The sequence below is a fragment of the Passer domesticus genome, chromosome 9, assembly GCF_036417665.1.
Source record: "Passer domesticus isolate bPasDom1 chromosome 9, bPasDom1.hap1, whole genome shotgun sequence".
Classification (NCBI taxonomy): Eukaryota; Metazoa; Chordata; class Aves; order Passeriformes; family Passeridae; genus Passer; species Passer domesticus.
Window position 1 is genome coordinate 46,468,435 of NC_087482.1, and position 18,124 is coordinate 46,486,558.

Consider the following 18,124-nt stretch of genomic DNA (forward strand, 5'->3'; position numbering starts at 1 on the left):
ATGGCAAGATGAATTACTTGTCCAGACAACTTAATATATGTCACTTTCACAGTGGCTCTTTACCCTGGATGTATTCACTGTGATGTAGTTTTATATCACTGCCAGTGTCTTGATTTTTAAGGCTAGCAATGCGAAAGTAGAAAGAGCGAAGGAAAGATTTTGAGGTGCCCAGTTTTACCTCACATACTGCCCTTTTCTATTTAAGGACCAGAAGATTTGACTTCAAAGTTGTGTTGTACTGTATGCAGTCCATTACTTCTGTAGACATGTGTGCTAAGGAAGAGTCTTTTCTGAGTTCTTCTAGCCAACTCTCAGAACTAAGAATGCAGACTGAGACCTGAAATGTAAGAGGATAAGAAACTCTCATCAGAAACACCAAACTAGCTATCCTTGATGAGGTCCACCTGCCCCGAGGGCCCATCAGGGGGATGCAGTGGGCTAATATCCAAGTTTACTGAACGTATTCAAGGCATAAGGACAAACTATCAAGAGACTGAAGACATACTTAATTTGGGACAGCTGAGAATAGCTGGATGGAGACTGTGCAGCAGACATATGCAACTATCCCTTGTCTCAGTTCATCAGTACCTAGCTGTATTTCTTATGAGAAAAAGAAGTTTGAGTATCCCTGTGATACTGATAAAGCTAGTGTAGCATAAATCAGACAGAGCACCAAAAGGTGCTCACTAACAATAGGTCTAAATCTGTTTGCTCTAGGCTTTTAATGGATAGCATCTAATTAATCCAGCCAATTACTCAAGTGAAAGGACTCTTTTATAAGCTCTTTAAGAGGGTTCTTGGCAAAACAAATGGCGCGTCTTAAATATGTTCTTCCACCCATTAACTCTAATTGGTCAATTAAAGTAAAATTAATTGTTGTATGCCACTGAACACCAAATTTTTAGAGGGAGATTTTACATTAACCCCTCTTTGGGTCCTGTAAAAGAAGAATTCTTGTAGGATAATTAAAAATGTGTTGTGCACTATAAATAACTTTGGTGGGTGGCACAACAAAAAAGAAACTACTAGACTGGATTTGCATTTAAAATGCAATAGCATTCTGTTGTTTTTGCTACAAATCTAATCTAGAGACATACCCCATGTCATGGAGCAATGGATTCTGGAAAGGCTACAGCATTTTAATGTGCAATCTCTCTGTCAATAAATCTTCAGAGTGAGATTCCTGGTGGGGGTGGGAGAGAGGAAAGGTATGCACAAAAAAAGGCATGCAATAACATGCCATGTTATTGACAGTAAAAGGTCTGACCATTACAACCATTTCATCACCCTGTCTGCAGCACGTGCTTTCTTTCTGCATGATGCTAGGAATGCTTAAATCACATCAATATCACTTCTGGCTCCAAGACAATTCTGCAATACACAGCAGACTCTATGCTCTTGTGTAACCCCACCGAAATGTATTTCTGGTTTATTTAATGAAAACGGTGAAGACAGAGAGTCAACTCAGGCATAAAAGCCCTCAGGACATGAAGAGGGCGATGTGTACACATTCCTTCTTTCCTGCACTGTAATTTGATAATTAAAATAGCCATCACAAAGGAGTCCATCAACTAATAAAGCCAACATCTGCTAATAAAGCCAACACATGCTGAGGTCTTTGGAACATTTCCTGGGAGGTGTTAGAGACTGTGATCTCTCATAAAGCCAGGGTGAGATCCAGCACATTGTGTCTGAGCAGCAGCAGTTCTCTGAGGTCATGCTATGTATGTGGGATGGTGAAATGCAATACAAAGCTGTGCTGAGGGAGCACACTGGCTTTCTCACGACCTATAATGTCTCTACACATCTGCATCCCCAGCATGAACCAAGACAAACAGCTCCACAGATATGAGGAAACAGGAGAGCAGTCATGGTGCTGCTGGAAAATTGATACCTGCTTGTGGACAATGTATTAAAATATTTCATTCTTTGGTATTAATATGACATTAATGATACTGTCTAAAGACACTTCTCAGAGGTGCTTCTTAGAAAAACTCTGTCATCCAAGAGCACTTAATATTTTCTGTCTCTAATGCCTGACAGTGCAAGGTGACGCATGCCCTGTTGCCCAGCAGCAACAGGTTACCTTCAGCAGACTGCTCCCTGTCTGTGAGCAGCTTGAAGTTCTGCATTAAGCACTGTCACCTTCAAATTCCCTGCTGCAATTCAGACAATACTCAAGTAAACAGAAATAAAAACATGACTCGCATCAGAGCCAGCTGTTATCAAGATTTTCAATAGGTTGTGCATGGCCTGAAGTCAAGTATAGTACTGGGATCCCTTATTCTGCAATGAACGTACAAAGCTTTCTTTCAGAACTATGCTGCAAAATTCAAGAAGTGGTGAAAGCTCATGAGATTTTATTTTCCATCCTATTCAGCAGATCACAAGTGACAATGCCTCTTTTCCTTGTCTCTAGGCTCATCCCTCATCCTCCTTCCCTCTGTGACAGCATTTTATGGGACTTTCTCCCATCTACAAGATCTATAGGACAGCATGTTTCACACTGACATTAAAAAAAAAACAACAAAAAACCAAAAAACTATGTAGAGATTTTTATTAATTATTTTTTTAAAAATTATGTTTCTTTTAATGCTCATGATCACTTTGGTTCTCTTCAGCTTAATGATTGTCAGCAAAATTCCTTACAATTGACCCATACAGGTCTCTAAAGGGGTTAAGCCCCATTGGTAGACCATTTCTGTGCTACCTCCATAACAAACACTAAAATATTACCAGCCCTGAGAAATGTTAGATCTACAAAACCAAAATTCTGTCTCTTGTAAAGCTTCTCATCAATGCTATGGGTGCATGCTAGCTTAATGTAGTCACAGAGCAGGGATTTAAGAAGCAGAGAACTAGGAACTGAGTGGAATCAGCAGCTAGAATTTGTTTTCCTGTGAAAGCAAGAAAATGAAAGGATGGGAAAATGAAAATATTTCCCAAAACAACTATCTAAAATCTATGCTGAATCTGTAGCTCAAAGCTTGCTTTGCATAGATTTGCCTCCAGTATAGATATAGCTTGCTTCTATTACTAATGCAGGGTAATGTCAGCAACATTTGTATTATTATACATAGCAGTGAGCCAAAAGACAGCTTGAACTGCGTTGAACGTGTATCTTGTTTGGATATCCTCTGACAACCATGCCTAGTACTGAGCAGCTCTAGCTAGGACAAGCAAAAAATCAAGGACAAGTTGATTTTATCTGACAAAATTCTCCTTGAGTTTTACCATAAACAGGAATGTATGGTAACTGAACTGCTTATAGGGATGAGAAGTCTTGATATGGTCAGCATATGGGCAGGTGTTGTACAGGTCAAAACCAGCTAACAAACCGTGTATCTTTTTTCTGTGTGTTCTAGAAAATGTTAGAAACATCTAGAAATTTGGTGTTGCTTCTCCTTTCACAACTACTCCCTGTGTGCGAGGTTATTTTGATTATCTCTAGAATGCTTCTCACTCATTTGCTCTTTGTTGGGACAGAAACAACTATAGCCTTATGGTTTTCTTTGGACCAGAGTTCACCTGAATTAATTGCCATAGGAAGGGGCAAGTTGCACCTGTATAAAAAACAATCAGGTGCTTTAGCTGTACCTATTGCTTCAGCTGTGTTTTTTATACAAGGAGTGAAAGGCTTCAGGAGTTTCTAGTGGCCGTCCTCTGTGCCCATCTGATGCAATACCACAACTGGATTTCTCAGAGCTGATTAAAATCTTGGTATTGCTGTTAGGATTCTCCTGCTGGCTGCATAGCAGCACACTTCAAATGTCTGTCCTTTTCAGCAAGAAAGTTAAACAATGAATCTTCTCGTCAGAGAGTTTCTGTGAAGTGCCCTCCTGCCCTGCTGTTCCCCAGTCATACACAGTAGGAAAGGTTCCTGGTTTATAATAATCTTTTGTAACACTCACATTCTGTTATCTGACGTGTGATAGAAAAGTTGAACTTGATTATTCATCAATAATGTAGCAATTCCATAAGGTATCACCAGATGTTTAACACAAGTGCTCTCTCTACAGGTGAATGCACAAAAAAGAAGTTCATAGGCTCAAAAAACATGTATTGCAAAGGTTTAATCCAACACACTTGTAGTCTCAAACAGTTGAAAAAAGCCTCTGGATATGAGCAAACTACAGTTAAAATAAATTTTTATCTCATTGTGGTAGAGGTATGTTTGATAGGTATTCTTACTAGAAATCTTAAATCCATGGCAAGACATTTTAGGCCAAACTACTTTAGCAGCAAATAAAACATCCATGTCCATACATCATGTAGGCATGTATAAATAGGTGCACCTGCTTGTACAATTTGCTTTGCTTTACAATTAGGCCATACACGGTTTCTTCATGTTTGTTATACCACTGCATGTGTATGTACACAGGATGCATATTTACATTTCATCAAAGCTTTTCAGGCATGTCTTTGTCCAAAACATGCTGACAAAATACAGCAAATAATAGCTATCTCAGCAGTAATTATGTCTGCCTGGTGCTCTTCCCCTCCACCCTGGTTATCTTGATAAAGAGGCTGTACAGGAGCCTAGCCTTCATTTCACCCTCAGCAGCAAAAACTGCATGCACAACAAACAGCAGGCTGAAGATTATGTTCATGCCTTGACCTCGAGACTTCCTGAACCAGTTTGGATTGGCTCTCCCTTTGAAACTACAGGCTTCCACAGGAAGTTCATAAATGGGCCCAAGTCACAGCAATTGACGTAGTCCTAATATTTTTAACTTGGTTCTTCAAGAACTACCTACAATGGGTGGTGTTTCATGGACACAAAGAGCTGGCTGGCTGTTTCAAAAGCAAATGTCAGTGTGCTGGATAAAACGCAAACCACTGAAAGTAAGTGAGTAAGTGAGCTGCTCTGGAGATGTGATGGTGTGTGCTGTGAAGCTGCACTGTGCTCCACCATGCCCCTGTGTCAGTATCACTGGAGTTCCCCAGACTGCAGGCAGCCACCCAAAGAGCTAAACCACAGGCCCCTGTTCCACATCCCTCAGCTTCAGGTGCATTTGGATCCCCTTGTTAAGCCTTGATGCAATGTCTTTTCCCATGTCTTACTCACTACCCCACATCATTTGTGTCTTAGAAAGGCTTTGCAAGACTCATTCAGAGGTGTTAAAGAAAAGTTCTTTTAATCCCTAGGTCTAAAGTACCCTAAGAGGGGTTTGTGGAATGCCCATGGTTTGTTCCATCCACAATGATAAGAGAGACAACCAGAAAAAATAAATGTTGCAAAGAAACAGGAGTATTAAATCTTTTGGAGAATGATGCATACAAACGGGCATGAAAGCCTTATTTCTAAGATTTTTATCTTTTCCATACAGCTCTAACAAAATGCAACTGCATTAAAGACATTCCTTTTCATTTGCTTTGCACCTTATCTCATTATCTGTTAAACATAAGCTTAATGGAAAACACCCTTCTTATTTACATCTCTGCATCCCATTGATTGTACGCTACAATTTGACAGCAAATTCAAATTCAAAGGTGTTGAATGCATTGCTCCTACGTTCCTATGAAAAAGACATTTTCATATTTGGATATAACCTAATGGAATGGAGTGAAAGATTGTTATTAATGTTAGCAGTGCATATGATTTCAGAACTATTTAATTCATTTATAAGTTAGCAGCTCTGTCCAAGGGCCATGATAGCCCTTAAAGCAACTTCTAAAAATCACTGTCTAGTCTTATTAGTTTGTGATTTGTGATTTTCTGGTCTATATTTAACTGCTGTACTTTGAAACATAAATTATGTATATATTATTGTTTTGAGAAATTGACAGGAATTAAAAAAAGAAGCAGGACCCCTTCCAGCACACAGGCTCTCATTTCATTCAGTCAAGAAGTCAGAAACCTTTCTTACTGAAGAACAAAGCAAACTTTCCCCATTTCCCCTGCCAGCCACAAAAATTAGATCCACTGGATAAACCAAAATTTTTTGAATATTCTTTGATTTCTGCCTGCAAATCATGGGATCCAGATCCAGTATTCATTTACAAAGTAAGGAGTTAATTTGATGTCTTTTTTTTTTTTTTTTCACTGATCAAGGCTTATCTTGTATTCTTCCAATCTTTCTTGTAAGCATTTCCTGAGAGGGGTGTAAGCCAGCCAACATGGAGAGTGTGCCTACGATACCTAGCAGGGAAGGCCTTGCTTGTTTGGCCAAGGCTAGCACGTCTTACATAATAATTTATTACAGTACCTTTCTGTTTCCTGGTCTGTGGTTTGCTGCTTGTTCTCAAAGCCAGTGAAGCTGCTCATATCCACATAGCCATCATTCTCATTAGCAGCAGATAATGCCCTGCTGGGATCTTCAAAAAACTCGGTAAAAGTTCCTGCTCTGGTGGATCTCTGAGGAGGAATTTGTATGTTCTCATAGTCAGAGCTCATAGCAGGAATGTTCTCATAGTCAGATGTGTCAGCATTGGGAAAAGAAATAGACCTAGGTTTCGTTAATGGCAGTGGCATGAAAGGAGGTCTGGACCGGTCCTCAAAGGACTCCACCCTTGACACACTCCTGCTGAAGGACTTGGGTGTTCCTTTTCTTTTACCATCTTTATAGAAAAGAACAGCTGAGGGAGACTCAGATGCACGGAGCTTCCCCACATGTGATTTTAGTTGAGGTGAGCTACTTAGGCTTCTTCCTTCCAGCTCCATCAACCTGTTAGGCCCATGATAGCTGGACTCTGATGAGGACCTTGAAGAAGAAACATTAACATCTACATGAACTTTATTTTCAGTTTTCTTCTTGAACTTTAGAGTAAGAAACCTCTTAAAAGAAGATTTCTTTTTCTTGGTATACTTAGCAGGTGAGTCATTCTCTATCAAAAGTGAAGGTGAACTTTTAGTGATTGGCTTTTTGGTGATATAGGCAAGTTCAAATGGAGGTGGTATATCAACAACTGAGGATGGAGTAGATATGCCACAGGATGAGAGATGATTTTGCTGGGAAAAACTACCTGAGGAACCATTGACACAAGGCAAGGACAAGTTGTCTTCTGTCCTTTTCATTCTAACACCGTCCAGTAAACAGACGTCACTTTCTCTGTAAACAGAGATAGGTATTTCTCTCCCTTCAACAGAGTAAGATCGAGGATATAAAATGAAGCGTCTTGACTTGGTTGGTAAAGCCCTGTTGCCTTCCACTGGTTTTCCTTCCAATGAAAAGGAATTATTGCTCAAGTCTTCTGTCCCAGAGTCATTTCGGGAAGAGGGTAAATCAGTTTCAGGTCCAGTTTCTTCTGGAACAGTTTCCGGGACGTAGCCTGGCATTCTCCCAGAGAGAGATCGTGTTCTAGTGACGATATTTTTACGATCAATGGGCAGCAAGCTGTTTTCACCATCTACGCCTAATTCACCCCTTTTACTGTGATCAGCTCCTAAATCAGTCTGCACATCATGGACAATTTCATTTTCTTCAGGAAGCACATAAGGATCATCTAGGGAATCACTGCTAGTTTCTCTTTCCTCTGATTCATCAGTCACAATAACCACTTCAGGGACTGCTAGATTTTCATCCAAAACATGTTTGGTCCCACGTTCTACATTAATTTTGCCATGCTTACAGATTTCTAAGGTGTCCTCAAGTGGGACCTCTTGAGGCAAACTTGGGACACTTTTGCTGAGGATGTTTGCTTCCACCTCATTGTCTTTGAGTAGCAATTCATCTGACTTAGAGGCTTCCACAGTATTTTCACTATGCCCTTCAACGGTTACAGCTTCCAGCTCTGGCTCCATCCCTGGACTACAAGGGAGACTATCAGAAATCATGCCATCTTCATGCAGAGAGGCCTCTTCTGTTTGAAGATTCTCATCTGAATGTTTCACAGGTATTTCCTCGCGACATTCATTCTCACAAGGTGCAATCTGACACCCCTCATCCATATTCTCTGCATTCACAGTTTCCTCTTCCTCTTTCCCAGAGTCTTTGCTTGGTTCACAGGCTACCTCTGATGTCTTCTCACTTTTCCTCTCAGTGATCTGGCAGCCACCACTGGCATTTCCCGTGTTTGTATTATTGTGCTCATTTGGGTCTACTTCCTCCTCTTCAGCTGCTGCTTGATGGATGAACTCTGTTAAACCATCTTTGGCACTGGGTTCATCTCCACACAGTTCTAAGTCAGGACCTGTTTCTTCACTGGCCTCCTCAGGCAGCATGTCAGGGCCTGCACAGTCATCATTTTGTGAGTCCCCTTCCATATTCAAATCAAGATCTGCATGCACATTGCGCTCATCATTTTGTGCTAGACACCCATCTGCCATTTCTAAAATCTCAGGCAGTTCTTCCTCCTCCTCTCGCCCTACCTTCTCACAAGCTGGGATTGATTCATCTGCAGGCAGTGACATTGCAATGATATCTCTACAAGGATCACCAATTAGTTTCTCATCTCTATTCAAAATGTTATCACTGTCAGTCTCACAACCATTACTGTTCTTGACCAGTTCCAGGTTGTACGAAGTTTCTTGCCTGTGTTTGTTTTCAATACAATCCCCTACAATATTCTCATCTTCATCTACATTCTTGGTAGCATTGTTATCCCTATCTGGGGCATCTAAGGACTCCTCACAAAGTGCTTTGGTCTGGTCACAGTCTCTGGATGACTCCTCAGAGTCTGGTTCCCTTGGTTCAGCAGTATCTGAAGAGTTACGGCGCTCATCTTCGATGACTTCTTGATTACTGGTATTCTCATCACTAGCAGTGTTATCCTCTTCCTTCTCTACCTTTTCTGGAGATTCTGAAACTTCATTTTCCACAGAGCAATCTAGGTTTTGATCATGCTCATGTTCCAAATCATTAGAGTCTCTGCTGGGCAGCTGAGCTTCAGAAACTACAATGTATTCATTATCTGCCTCAGATCCTAGGCAATGAGCATTGCATTGGTTTCCTTCACACAGCTCTCCACCAAGACACACCAGTTTCCCATTTGCATATTTATTTAAATTATTGTTGTTAGAAACACTGGATTTGCCCTCAGTGTCAGCTGAGAATTTTGGCTTGGGAGCAATAGGTGGTTTGGGACCCCTAGACACAGAGTTTGGGTGATGAAGAATATCAGCTCTTAGCAGTGAAGGAGAAAATTTGGAGACAGGTGCTGGAGAAAGATGACCAATAATCTTTGGTTTCGGTGCTAATGGTGGTTTCGAGATTTCTGGAGAAAAGAGACAAAAATCATGTTAGTCATCCTGGTCTCTTATTAAAGTCAGCAGAATATATCCCGCAATACACTTTATCAGTGACTTGCAATGCAGAAGTAGTCCAGCCAACAAAAGGCTGAAAAAAGAACTGAAGGAGCAAAGCATATGGATTGTCCCTCCATGTGACACTGTAGATATTCCAGTGAGCATAGTTTAAGGTCAAATGTGAAATGAACTAGATGCAACCCTAACACACTTGGGGAAAGATGTACAGGTGCAGAGCCAAGGATGTATCATACTTCAACCCAAAACATTAAGAGAGTTACTGGTTTAAACTCAAATTATGTTTTCAGCATACAGCTTCTTCAGCCCTTTAGTCAAAAGATCCTCCATTCCTCCTGTAAATGCCAGCATCCCTTGCAGGTACAAACTTCTCTAAACATCAAAATGTACTTTAAATGTATTTATGTAAATACATTTGTTGTTATGTATTTAACATAAGGCCAGCCTTGTATTTCTAGTGGTAGTGTTGACACACATGTAGGGGAAATCAAGCACACTGGCAATAAACTAGATTGAAGCTATGTGAAGTAATTCCTATCTATGTCACCATTTTATTCAGCAGCTAGGCTGAATGGCTGCCACAGCCATTTCCTGCTGTCTTGGTCCTGAAATTAAAATTCAGGAAGAATAAATAGGTAGCAATAGACTGAATAAATAGGTAGCAATAGGAATCCTCCCTTGTGAGATTTTTTTATGAGATAAAATATGTAGTGTGAAGAAGCCAGCATAACAAATGATTACAGATGGTAAGAAGTAGGGAGAAGTGGTTTCCTTCTATTGCTGTTTCCTAGCCATCAATAGATAATTAATAGTTAAGCTTGAGGTGGAAAAAGGAGAGCTCTCCATTGTAAAGAAAAGCACATGACAAACGATTGCATCATTACAGAGATAGAAACAATTATTTGTGGATAATCTTCATGCACAACTCAGAGGAAATAACAGAACGGCATCTCAAAAGACAAAAGTTGGGACACTGTTCCTATGTGAAATCCTATCAAAAATCATGGTATGAGCTTCAGAAAGTGTAGCATTTAGAGTATTTTGAAATGCAGACTTTAGATATGTAGAAGTGCAGGCAGAACTGAGCTGTGCAGTGTACTAAGGAATACTGAATGCAAACTGCTTGAAAAAGATTCTCTGATTCTCCCAATGTTTGGTGGCATGGTACTTTTCTTATTGTTATCCTAGTATAATTGGAGTAATTTGTACTGAAATAATACTGGCCTATTTTTTTCTGTTAGACTCTGGGAGACATAAAAGGCTGTTTCTTCTGATCTTCTTAACCTTCCTGCAATTTCTTCTGATACTCAGAAAGAAGCTGACAATTTGGCATTCTGATGTAATCAGAAAACAGTCTTTCTAGAGTTATGAGACACCAGAGAGATTTCATCTAAGTTAAAAACTGAATCAGTGATCTCAGCCCAGAAGAAACGAAAAGTCTGTTATAAGCAGGTGCCTTATCACATATACTGCCTAAGAATTATTCTGCATCTAGAGTTTTATCCAATCCAGCTGCATGTGGGAGACTTAACTCATGAAAAAGAAGGGAGAGAAAATTGTGTATTCATCCGTCTGCAGTTACTGTGGTGTTTCACAGTATCCACTGCTGGTTTAGGCTGCTGGGTGTCTGTCTCATCACAGACTGGGTAACTTGTTTTTCCCTGTCCATTAAGTCAGAAACTTTATGTGCCGAACACTCTACCTTTGCTGTAGTAGCATTGCTTCTTTTGCAGGCAGCACTTGAAGGCTGCAGAGTACTGGAAACTCTTGCCAGTTAAAAACAAGGAGGCAACAGAAGTGGGTTTAGTGTCTTGTAAGCCTGGTGGCCCAGCGAGGGCTACCTTTCGCATTTTTAAATAAGTTACTGAAATCATGGAACATCCTAAAGTAACTTTCTGGTAGTAAAGTGAATGGATTTGTTATTAGCTAAAACTGAGTCTTTACACCTTTACCACCATAATAAGACATTTTTAGGACTAACTCCAAAAAAACCCCCGTCATTTTGGAGGTACTACACCACTTTCTGCAGTGCCTGGCCTTTCCTAGGAATGTATATCCAAGAGTAGGATACAAATACTGGTCTGTTCCTGGAACGTGACAAAACTTGAAGTTTCTCCATTCTCATTCTTTTTCTTTTCATAGAGTGTCTGTACTGAAACAGTGAATAATGAGGAAAAGACTGGACTTTAGAGAATGCTGGGACCTTCCAAGTTTTGTCATATAAACAAATTTGAAATAAAATAATGACAGGAACTCATTTCCTTTAAGTAAAATAACTATGGAGACATCCACTTAAAAGAAATACAACTTTAAAAATTACCTCCTTTTGCTCCAGTGACAATTTCCTACAGGAAAAGGATCAAATAATATTGAGTTTTTTCTTCTGCTACCTTCAGTAGCAGTGCTGTTGGAAGAGAACCTGTGGTAATGGACTCTGTTCACAGTATGGTAATAGGCATTGTCATGTCCTTCTCCTACCCACTTGTGCCAGCTACTGGTCACTGCTGTTCCCTTACATAGTTTTTTTCCTAACTGCTTTGTCCATTGATCTTGCCTTTCATGAGTCTCCTTAAACAATTTCCCTTTTTCTATGGTGACAGTGTGAGGAAGAGGCAGCAGGAGGAGTACAAGCGTTTGTTTAAAAAATAACCCAAACAAAAGAAACCACAGCTTCTTGCCTTTTATCACAATGTCATTCTCCTTCAATTTCTGCTTCCTTTGCTGTCTGAGCCACTTGAAAGGTTCTGGCTGTAACTTCTAAATGCAACATTGCACCATAAGTAATGTGTATGTTCCCAAATAATTGTGCATGTTTATTTTAGGATGTATTTTATGTTGGAGGGAGACACACCCACCTTGTGCTTAAAAGGAAACTCTTGGGGAATACAAATTCCTTTAGCCTGCTCCTCCCCTTATTGTTCAGTACTTCCTTGTACTGACAAGGACCGCTTCCTCTCCTCACCCACCTTCCTTCAGGCAACCCTGCATAAGTCTATTCCTGCCATGATCCATATGAAATTACATTACATTAGTCTCGTCCCATCCAAGTTTTTAAGCCGTCAACAGTAGTCTAGCAGGTCACCTGGAATAGCTCTCCTAGAATAGCAAGCAGCCCATGCAGCCTTCACTGTTCAAGTGTTTCTTTGAAACAATATACATTTTGTAGTATGATATTACCAGAAATTCTGCAACTACCCACTTTCAAATATTTTCAAATTTAGGACTTCAAATTTCACCTAAAATTTAATTAGGGCTTATAAGGGACCATACTTACAAAACACCACCACCAAGAACTAACTAAATGCTGAGGTTTCACATTCGCCTGGATATATGTAGACATGTCCCAGGGCCATGGTCTTTGCTAGTGGCTCGAGAAAGTACATAGCTCCAGAGTGCAGATACTGGTTCCAGCCTTGACTGGTGCTGCAATCCGGTTCAGGCTTCTTTTAAGATGCTGAAAGTAGCTTTTTCTGAGCAATGAACTTTTGTGGACCCGTGCTTCCTCCATGCCTCTGGCTCTAATTTAACTTAGATGTACATTAAAATGGGAAAGGCACTGAGGGCAGAGGGCAGAAATACATTGTTCAGGGATTTGCAGAGCTTCTGAGTGGAAGTGACGGGGCAGGTGAAGGGACAATATTGCAACAGCGGGATGGGACTGCACCAAACCTAGAAGCCTGGTAGAAACCAAGTCTTGTCTGCCACTGCTTCTGCTCAGGAAGAAGGGATTGAAATCCACAGATGGAAAGTGTCTGAGAAACAGGAGGTAGAGGGAGACTATCCAGACAAGGACACAAGAAAGTCCTGTTCAGCTCTGATCAGGAGCTTTATAATTTCACATATGTATATCAGAATGAAGCTAAAACTGATTTGCTAGAAGATTTTGGTCTGAAGTCAGCAAAAGGTAGACTATACACCTTAGTATCACCATATTCTAATCCTGTAATTAATTGTTCATTTAAAAAATGAAGCCCTTATTTCCGGTTAGTGCTGCCTTGTTTCTAACTCCAGCTTGTATTTCCAGCACTTAATATTGCTTCTTCCATTGAAACATGACATTTATTATTGTTTCTTCCATATTATTAATTGTGGCAATATTTGATGCAGAAAGAGTCCTCTTTGCTTTACAGCATATAAGTGCGTCACTTATTTCACACTACTGGAGAAAAGTCTGAGATTACAAAAATTACATAAGAAGTGGAAACAGTTGCATGCAAGTCACTTGAAATAGAAAAGGTATTCAGACTAGGATTTTCAAATTATATAGGAGTGCAAGTCTTCCTATTAATTGGGGTTCCATCCAGATTCAGGTACTAGTTTGACTTCAACAGGTATTAGATACTTACATTTGAGAATTTGGACTTCAGGAACTTGAAATACGAGGTCCTGGTCAAAATCAGCAGGCACTTAAATGCCTCAGATATTTACAAAAATGGTATTTCACGTCCTTCATAAGTCTGACACTTTTGAGAAGCATCTCTCCTCTCTCATCAGTATGGGTTCTTGTGATCAAAGGTACTCTGCATATAGCAAGAGGGCTCCACAGTGTGAAGACAGACCTATAGCCAGCAGTAACTGTCGCGACAATTCCCATAGGAATTTTATCCTTTTAGAAGTCATAGCTGTGATATTAACAGCTGAGCTGTTAAAGCACACCCCACTCTGCAGAACTAAAATGCTGCTATGTACAGTTACAGGAACACATTCTCTATGATTAGATCAATGCATTATGATGCTAGGATATCAGATCAATACCTTATAAATTTCTGTTACTATATAGCTTTACTGCAATCATCTATAAATATAATACAACAGCATAATATTCCACAGTGAAATAGTGTTGGAGAAGGGGAAAAAATCAAAAGGCAATAAAATCAGGAAGGGGTATGTTTCAACACCAAAACCATCTTGATCCTAAAAATTTTTCTGTGTTTTCACTGTCTCTAGCAGACTGCACATATAAGTCTTACTGGTGGGCTCAACAATGAAAAACCAACGGACATGAGAAATAATCTTGGTTCTAAACTACTACCATACATTTCTTTTTAATGTAATTGTAAGCATTTGCGATGTTACCAGTTTGGCTCCGTTTTCACAACAGTAACTTAACACTGAGGCAGACAACCTGTTGTTTCATATATTGCTTCCTAGGAGCCAAAGAAGATGGTCAAAATTCTCTGACAGGTCCATACAGCATCTTTTCCTATATCATTTTCAGTAGCAGCTGAAAGAATATAAAGTCTGCTTATATCTCTGAACAATCTGGAGTCTAACGTCTGTACACTTTTAATTTTGCATCATTTCAGCACCTGGCAAAAAAATTGCTAGAGGCTGGAAGGTCCTATATATGAAACTGGTCTGGTCTCTTGTCTCTTACCACAGATTTCCTGTGGCCTTGGGTGGATTGCTTCATCTTTTCATATCAGTTTTGCATCTCTGAGGATAATCCATATCTCCCTTCCTGTTCTCAGTCTGTCATTATTTTAACTTCTGTGGGATCAAGGCTGCCATATATGCCTGCACATATGACTCTACTTACTGGTGCTATGCATTACTTACTATAATGCAAAGATAGCGTAATGCTGGTGCCCAAGTTGTACCAGTTAATAAATATCCCTCTCCTTCAGATTCAGTAGGAAGTTCTGCTTTGCACTGATGGGGGAGACATTCCTTGCATTGTGCAAACATACAAAACAAAGGCTGAGAAGGGATATGAGCACTCTATAAATACAACCTGAAGGTAAACACCAGAAGAGGAAAAGAACTATTTTTAGGCAAAAGGACAATGTAATCACAAGAATAAATGGTGTTGAATCTGGTCTGGAAACCAGCAGTAGCAGGAGAGCTACCTGAAAAGTTTTTGTTTAGGATATAATTGAAGGAATTAATAAAAGCCGTAGTAACAACGGGTGTGGCTTTTGATAATGAAGGCAGTCCTATTCGGTCCTACATTCCTCAAAGTCTTTACATCTAATATTCCTTACTCTGCACTTCCACTGACAACAGGAGTAGATTAGAGCTGGTCTGTTTCAAATAATGGAGAGATGAAGAAAGAGAGGTAGGAGCATCATTACTGAAGTTATTTTTGGCTGGCTTAATTTTCAAATGAATTTGTCTCCTGGGAGGGACAAAATCCAGACCAGGATCAGAAAACTGAATGGAAATATCACTCCCTACTCCAAGAGGAAAGAGAACCTTTTTGCTTTAAACTCAGAGGAGTGGTATAACACACTGATACTTTGACAAAAAAGAGCTTTTCCAATCCTATGTTACTATGCTTTGGCAAACAACAAATCAGCTTCCCAACACAGAACAGTTGTAGGGCAAGGTATCTAGCAGTAAAATCTCTGGCATCAGGATGTACCCATAAACTGCAAGTGAGGTGCCGAGCAATATTCACCTGGAGCAAGGAAACACAATGGAAATTTTAGGGCTAAGAAAAAAAGATCTGATGCTCTTCATCTTTAATTCTAGAAGCAGCTTTAATTTTTTCTAAATAACTCTAGGTAGCAATACTTGTTTCCTGTATTTTTATGCTTTTCACACACATGCCTTATCCCTGAAAATGAGAAAGTCTTGGTGAACAGTTTAAAGTTTGCCCCAATTTTCCAGGGGCTTCTTTTTATGTTTTATTTAACTGTTGAATGCCTTGTTCCCTTATTCTGTCTCTTTCACCTTCCCAGTTTCTATCAAGGAAAAATCTGAAAAGTTGACAGAAAGGAGGAGGAAGGGTTTGGGTTTGCCTTAGAGAGCAAATTCTGCAAAAAACATTACCTTCCCCCAAAAATATACTCTTGGAAAGAAAGTCACAGCAAATTCCCTAGGAACTTCGTGAACGGTTGAGTGTATCCGAGGGAGTAGTGGGCACACAGCCGTGTCCCTTAGCAATCGCAGCCCTGCCGGTCTGTCAGCCTGGTTGTCCCCGGGACACCTAACCTCGCCCGCCCCTGATCCCTCAACGGCTGGGCAAGCAATGGGGCACTCACAGCCTCGGGGAGGCATTGAGCACCTGCTGGATGCTGGATGGCGGGGAAAAGGAGGGCCGGTCCTGAACGGAGGGGTGCCCGGGCCAGAGGTGCCAGCCCCAGCGGCACGGCCCAGACCCTGCTGGCCCCGAAGAAGGTATGCCGGGGCGGGAACGAAGGGGGACAGGAGCCCCGGAGGAGCTGTGCCCGGGCAAAGGCTGCTATCCGGGTGATGGGATGTGCCGGCCCGAGGGAAGGAGGGTGCCGGAGGAAGGAAGCCCGCCCGGCGTTTGCCGGCCCCGGGGAAAAGATGTCTAGAAGCAGAGACCCTTCCCGGCGGGCGCGCGCACTTACCGGCGTTGTTCATCTTCCACCCCAACTTCGCTCGGCGGCTGCTCCGGGCGCTTAGCGCATGGCCCCGGGGGCCCCGCCGCCCTCGCCCCTCGAGGCCGCGCCCGGCCCTACAGCCCCTGCGGGGGCTCGGGAGCGCAGCGGGACGGCCGGACGCGGACGGCGGGCTGGGCGGGTGCCGGTGCCGGCCGGGGGCGGTCAGCGCCGCGCGCCTCCGCCCTGCCCCGCGCGCGGCCCGTCGGGGGGCGGTGGCGGCGCCGGGGCCCCGCACGGCCGGCGGCGCGCGGGGCCGGACCGGGCGGGGCAGGACCGACTGCGTGCGGGCAGCGCCCGCCGCGGAGCGAGTCCGGGGGTCCCCGCGGGGAGCGAAGGGCATGGATGCGGCGCGAATATTTAAAGGCGCGGCGGGGTCCTTCGGCCTCCTTTTCGCGTGCCCCCCCCCCATGTCCCCATTCCCTTTCCAACGCCCTCGGTCCCGCTTTGCGCTCTACATGGTCCCCTTCAGCCTCTTCTCCATTCTCTCTCCCGCTTTCTCTCCTCCCTCCATATCGCCTCCATCTCCCCCCCACTCCTTACATCCTTTTCCCTCTCTTCATCCTTTTCCTCCCGCCCATTCTTCCCTTCTCTCTATAATTTCCCCTCTTCCATCCATCTCCCTCAATCTATTAATTCACACACAAACACCCACTCCATTCCCCCGAGGAACACGACCGCCCCAGCCCAGGACCCTCAAGGGAACGAGGCTCGGGGAGGCCCCCGCCCCGCCCCAGGCGTTTTTCCCTAACTGGGAGCATCCCTGCAGAGCCGACAGCACCTGCTGCTGGAAGCGGGGTCTGAGTGCAGAGGAGCCAGGCACGGTCCCTCGCATACAAACCACGCTTGCTCAGAGCTGTTTCAGGCAGCTGCAGGATGCTGTCTGCAGCCCTCTCCCATAAGCCAGCATCTGGCTCAACGAGGTTAATGCAGGTACCTAGTTTTCGGGTTGGTAGCAGCACTAACACCCAAACAAAATTGGATCGCCCCCTTCCTCTCAGAGCAGGCATTGTATCGCCTTGCTACATTTCCCAGTGGGGCTGTTATTGCTCACGCAAGTAAGAACAACTTGGCAGATTTCCCTCCCCTGGCAAAGAAATCTCAGGAGGGCTGAGCTGACCTCAGGATTCTCTTCCCTAGTCAGGGTCGGACCCTTCCTCCCCGGAGCAGGACGGTTGTTTGCAGCAAGCCCAGAGTCCTGCAGACCAGCAGGCTGGGTATGAGGAGAAGTAGCACATTTTACCTGCCCAGTGTCCAAGCAGGTGTATGAATCTCTCAGCTCTTGCTTTGACATTTTGAATCCCCCAAGAACCATGACAATTGCTAACACCATCCAGAGAAACTTAATTTTAAATGCTATTGTGTTTTTGGAAAAGGCCTAATAACTAACATCATCCTGCTGGCAGGTGCTCTATAGTACAGGCAAAGCTCTTTCTCTTGACCTTTCAAAGTGGTCTCATTGCGACTGGTGGGGTGCAGGGTGCCTTGCACTGTAGTGCACGGACCTCTCAAGAGAGAAAGCAAGCAGTGACAGAAATGGGAATTCTTTGCATGGACTTGAGTGTCTCCC

General features: G+C 42.5%; 1 protein-coding gene across 3 annotated transcripts in view; it reads right to left on the reverse strand.

Annotated features, from left to right (window-relative positions):
* Positions 1–16,981, reverse strand: part of FGD5 (FYVE, RhoGEF and PH domain containing 5) — a 78,900-nt gene extending 61,919 nt beyond the window's left edge. For all 3 annotated transcript variants that reach the window (XR_010368794.1, XM_064433205.1, XM_064433206.1), the window contains exons 1-2: positions 16,525–16,981; positions 6,210–9,156 (exon numbers count right to left, since the gene is read on the reverse strand). Coding sequence is in view for 2 of the 3 variants with exons in the window: in XM_064433205.1 (XP_064289275.1) it covers positions 6,210–9,156; positions 16,525–16,966 (3,389 nt within the window). In the remaining variant the exon portion in view is untranslated. The remainder of the gene's footprint in view (positions 1–6,209; positions 9,157–16,524) is intronic.
* Between the last annotated feature and the right edge of the window lie 1,143 nt (positions 16,982–18,124).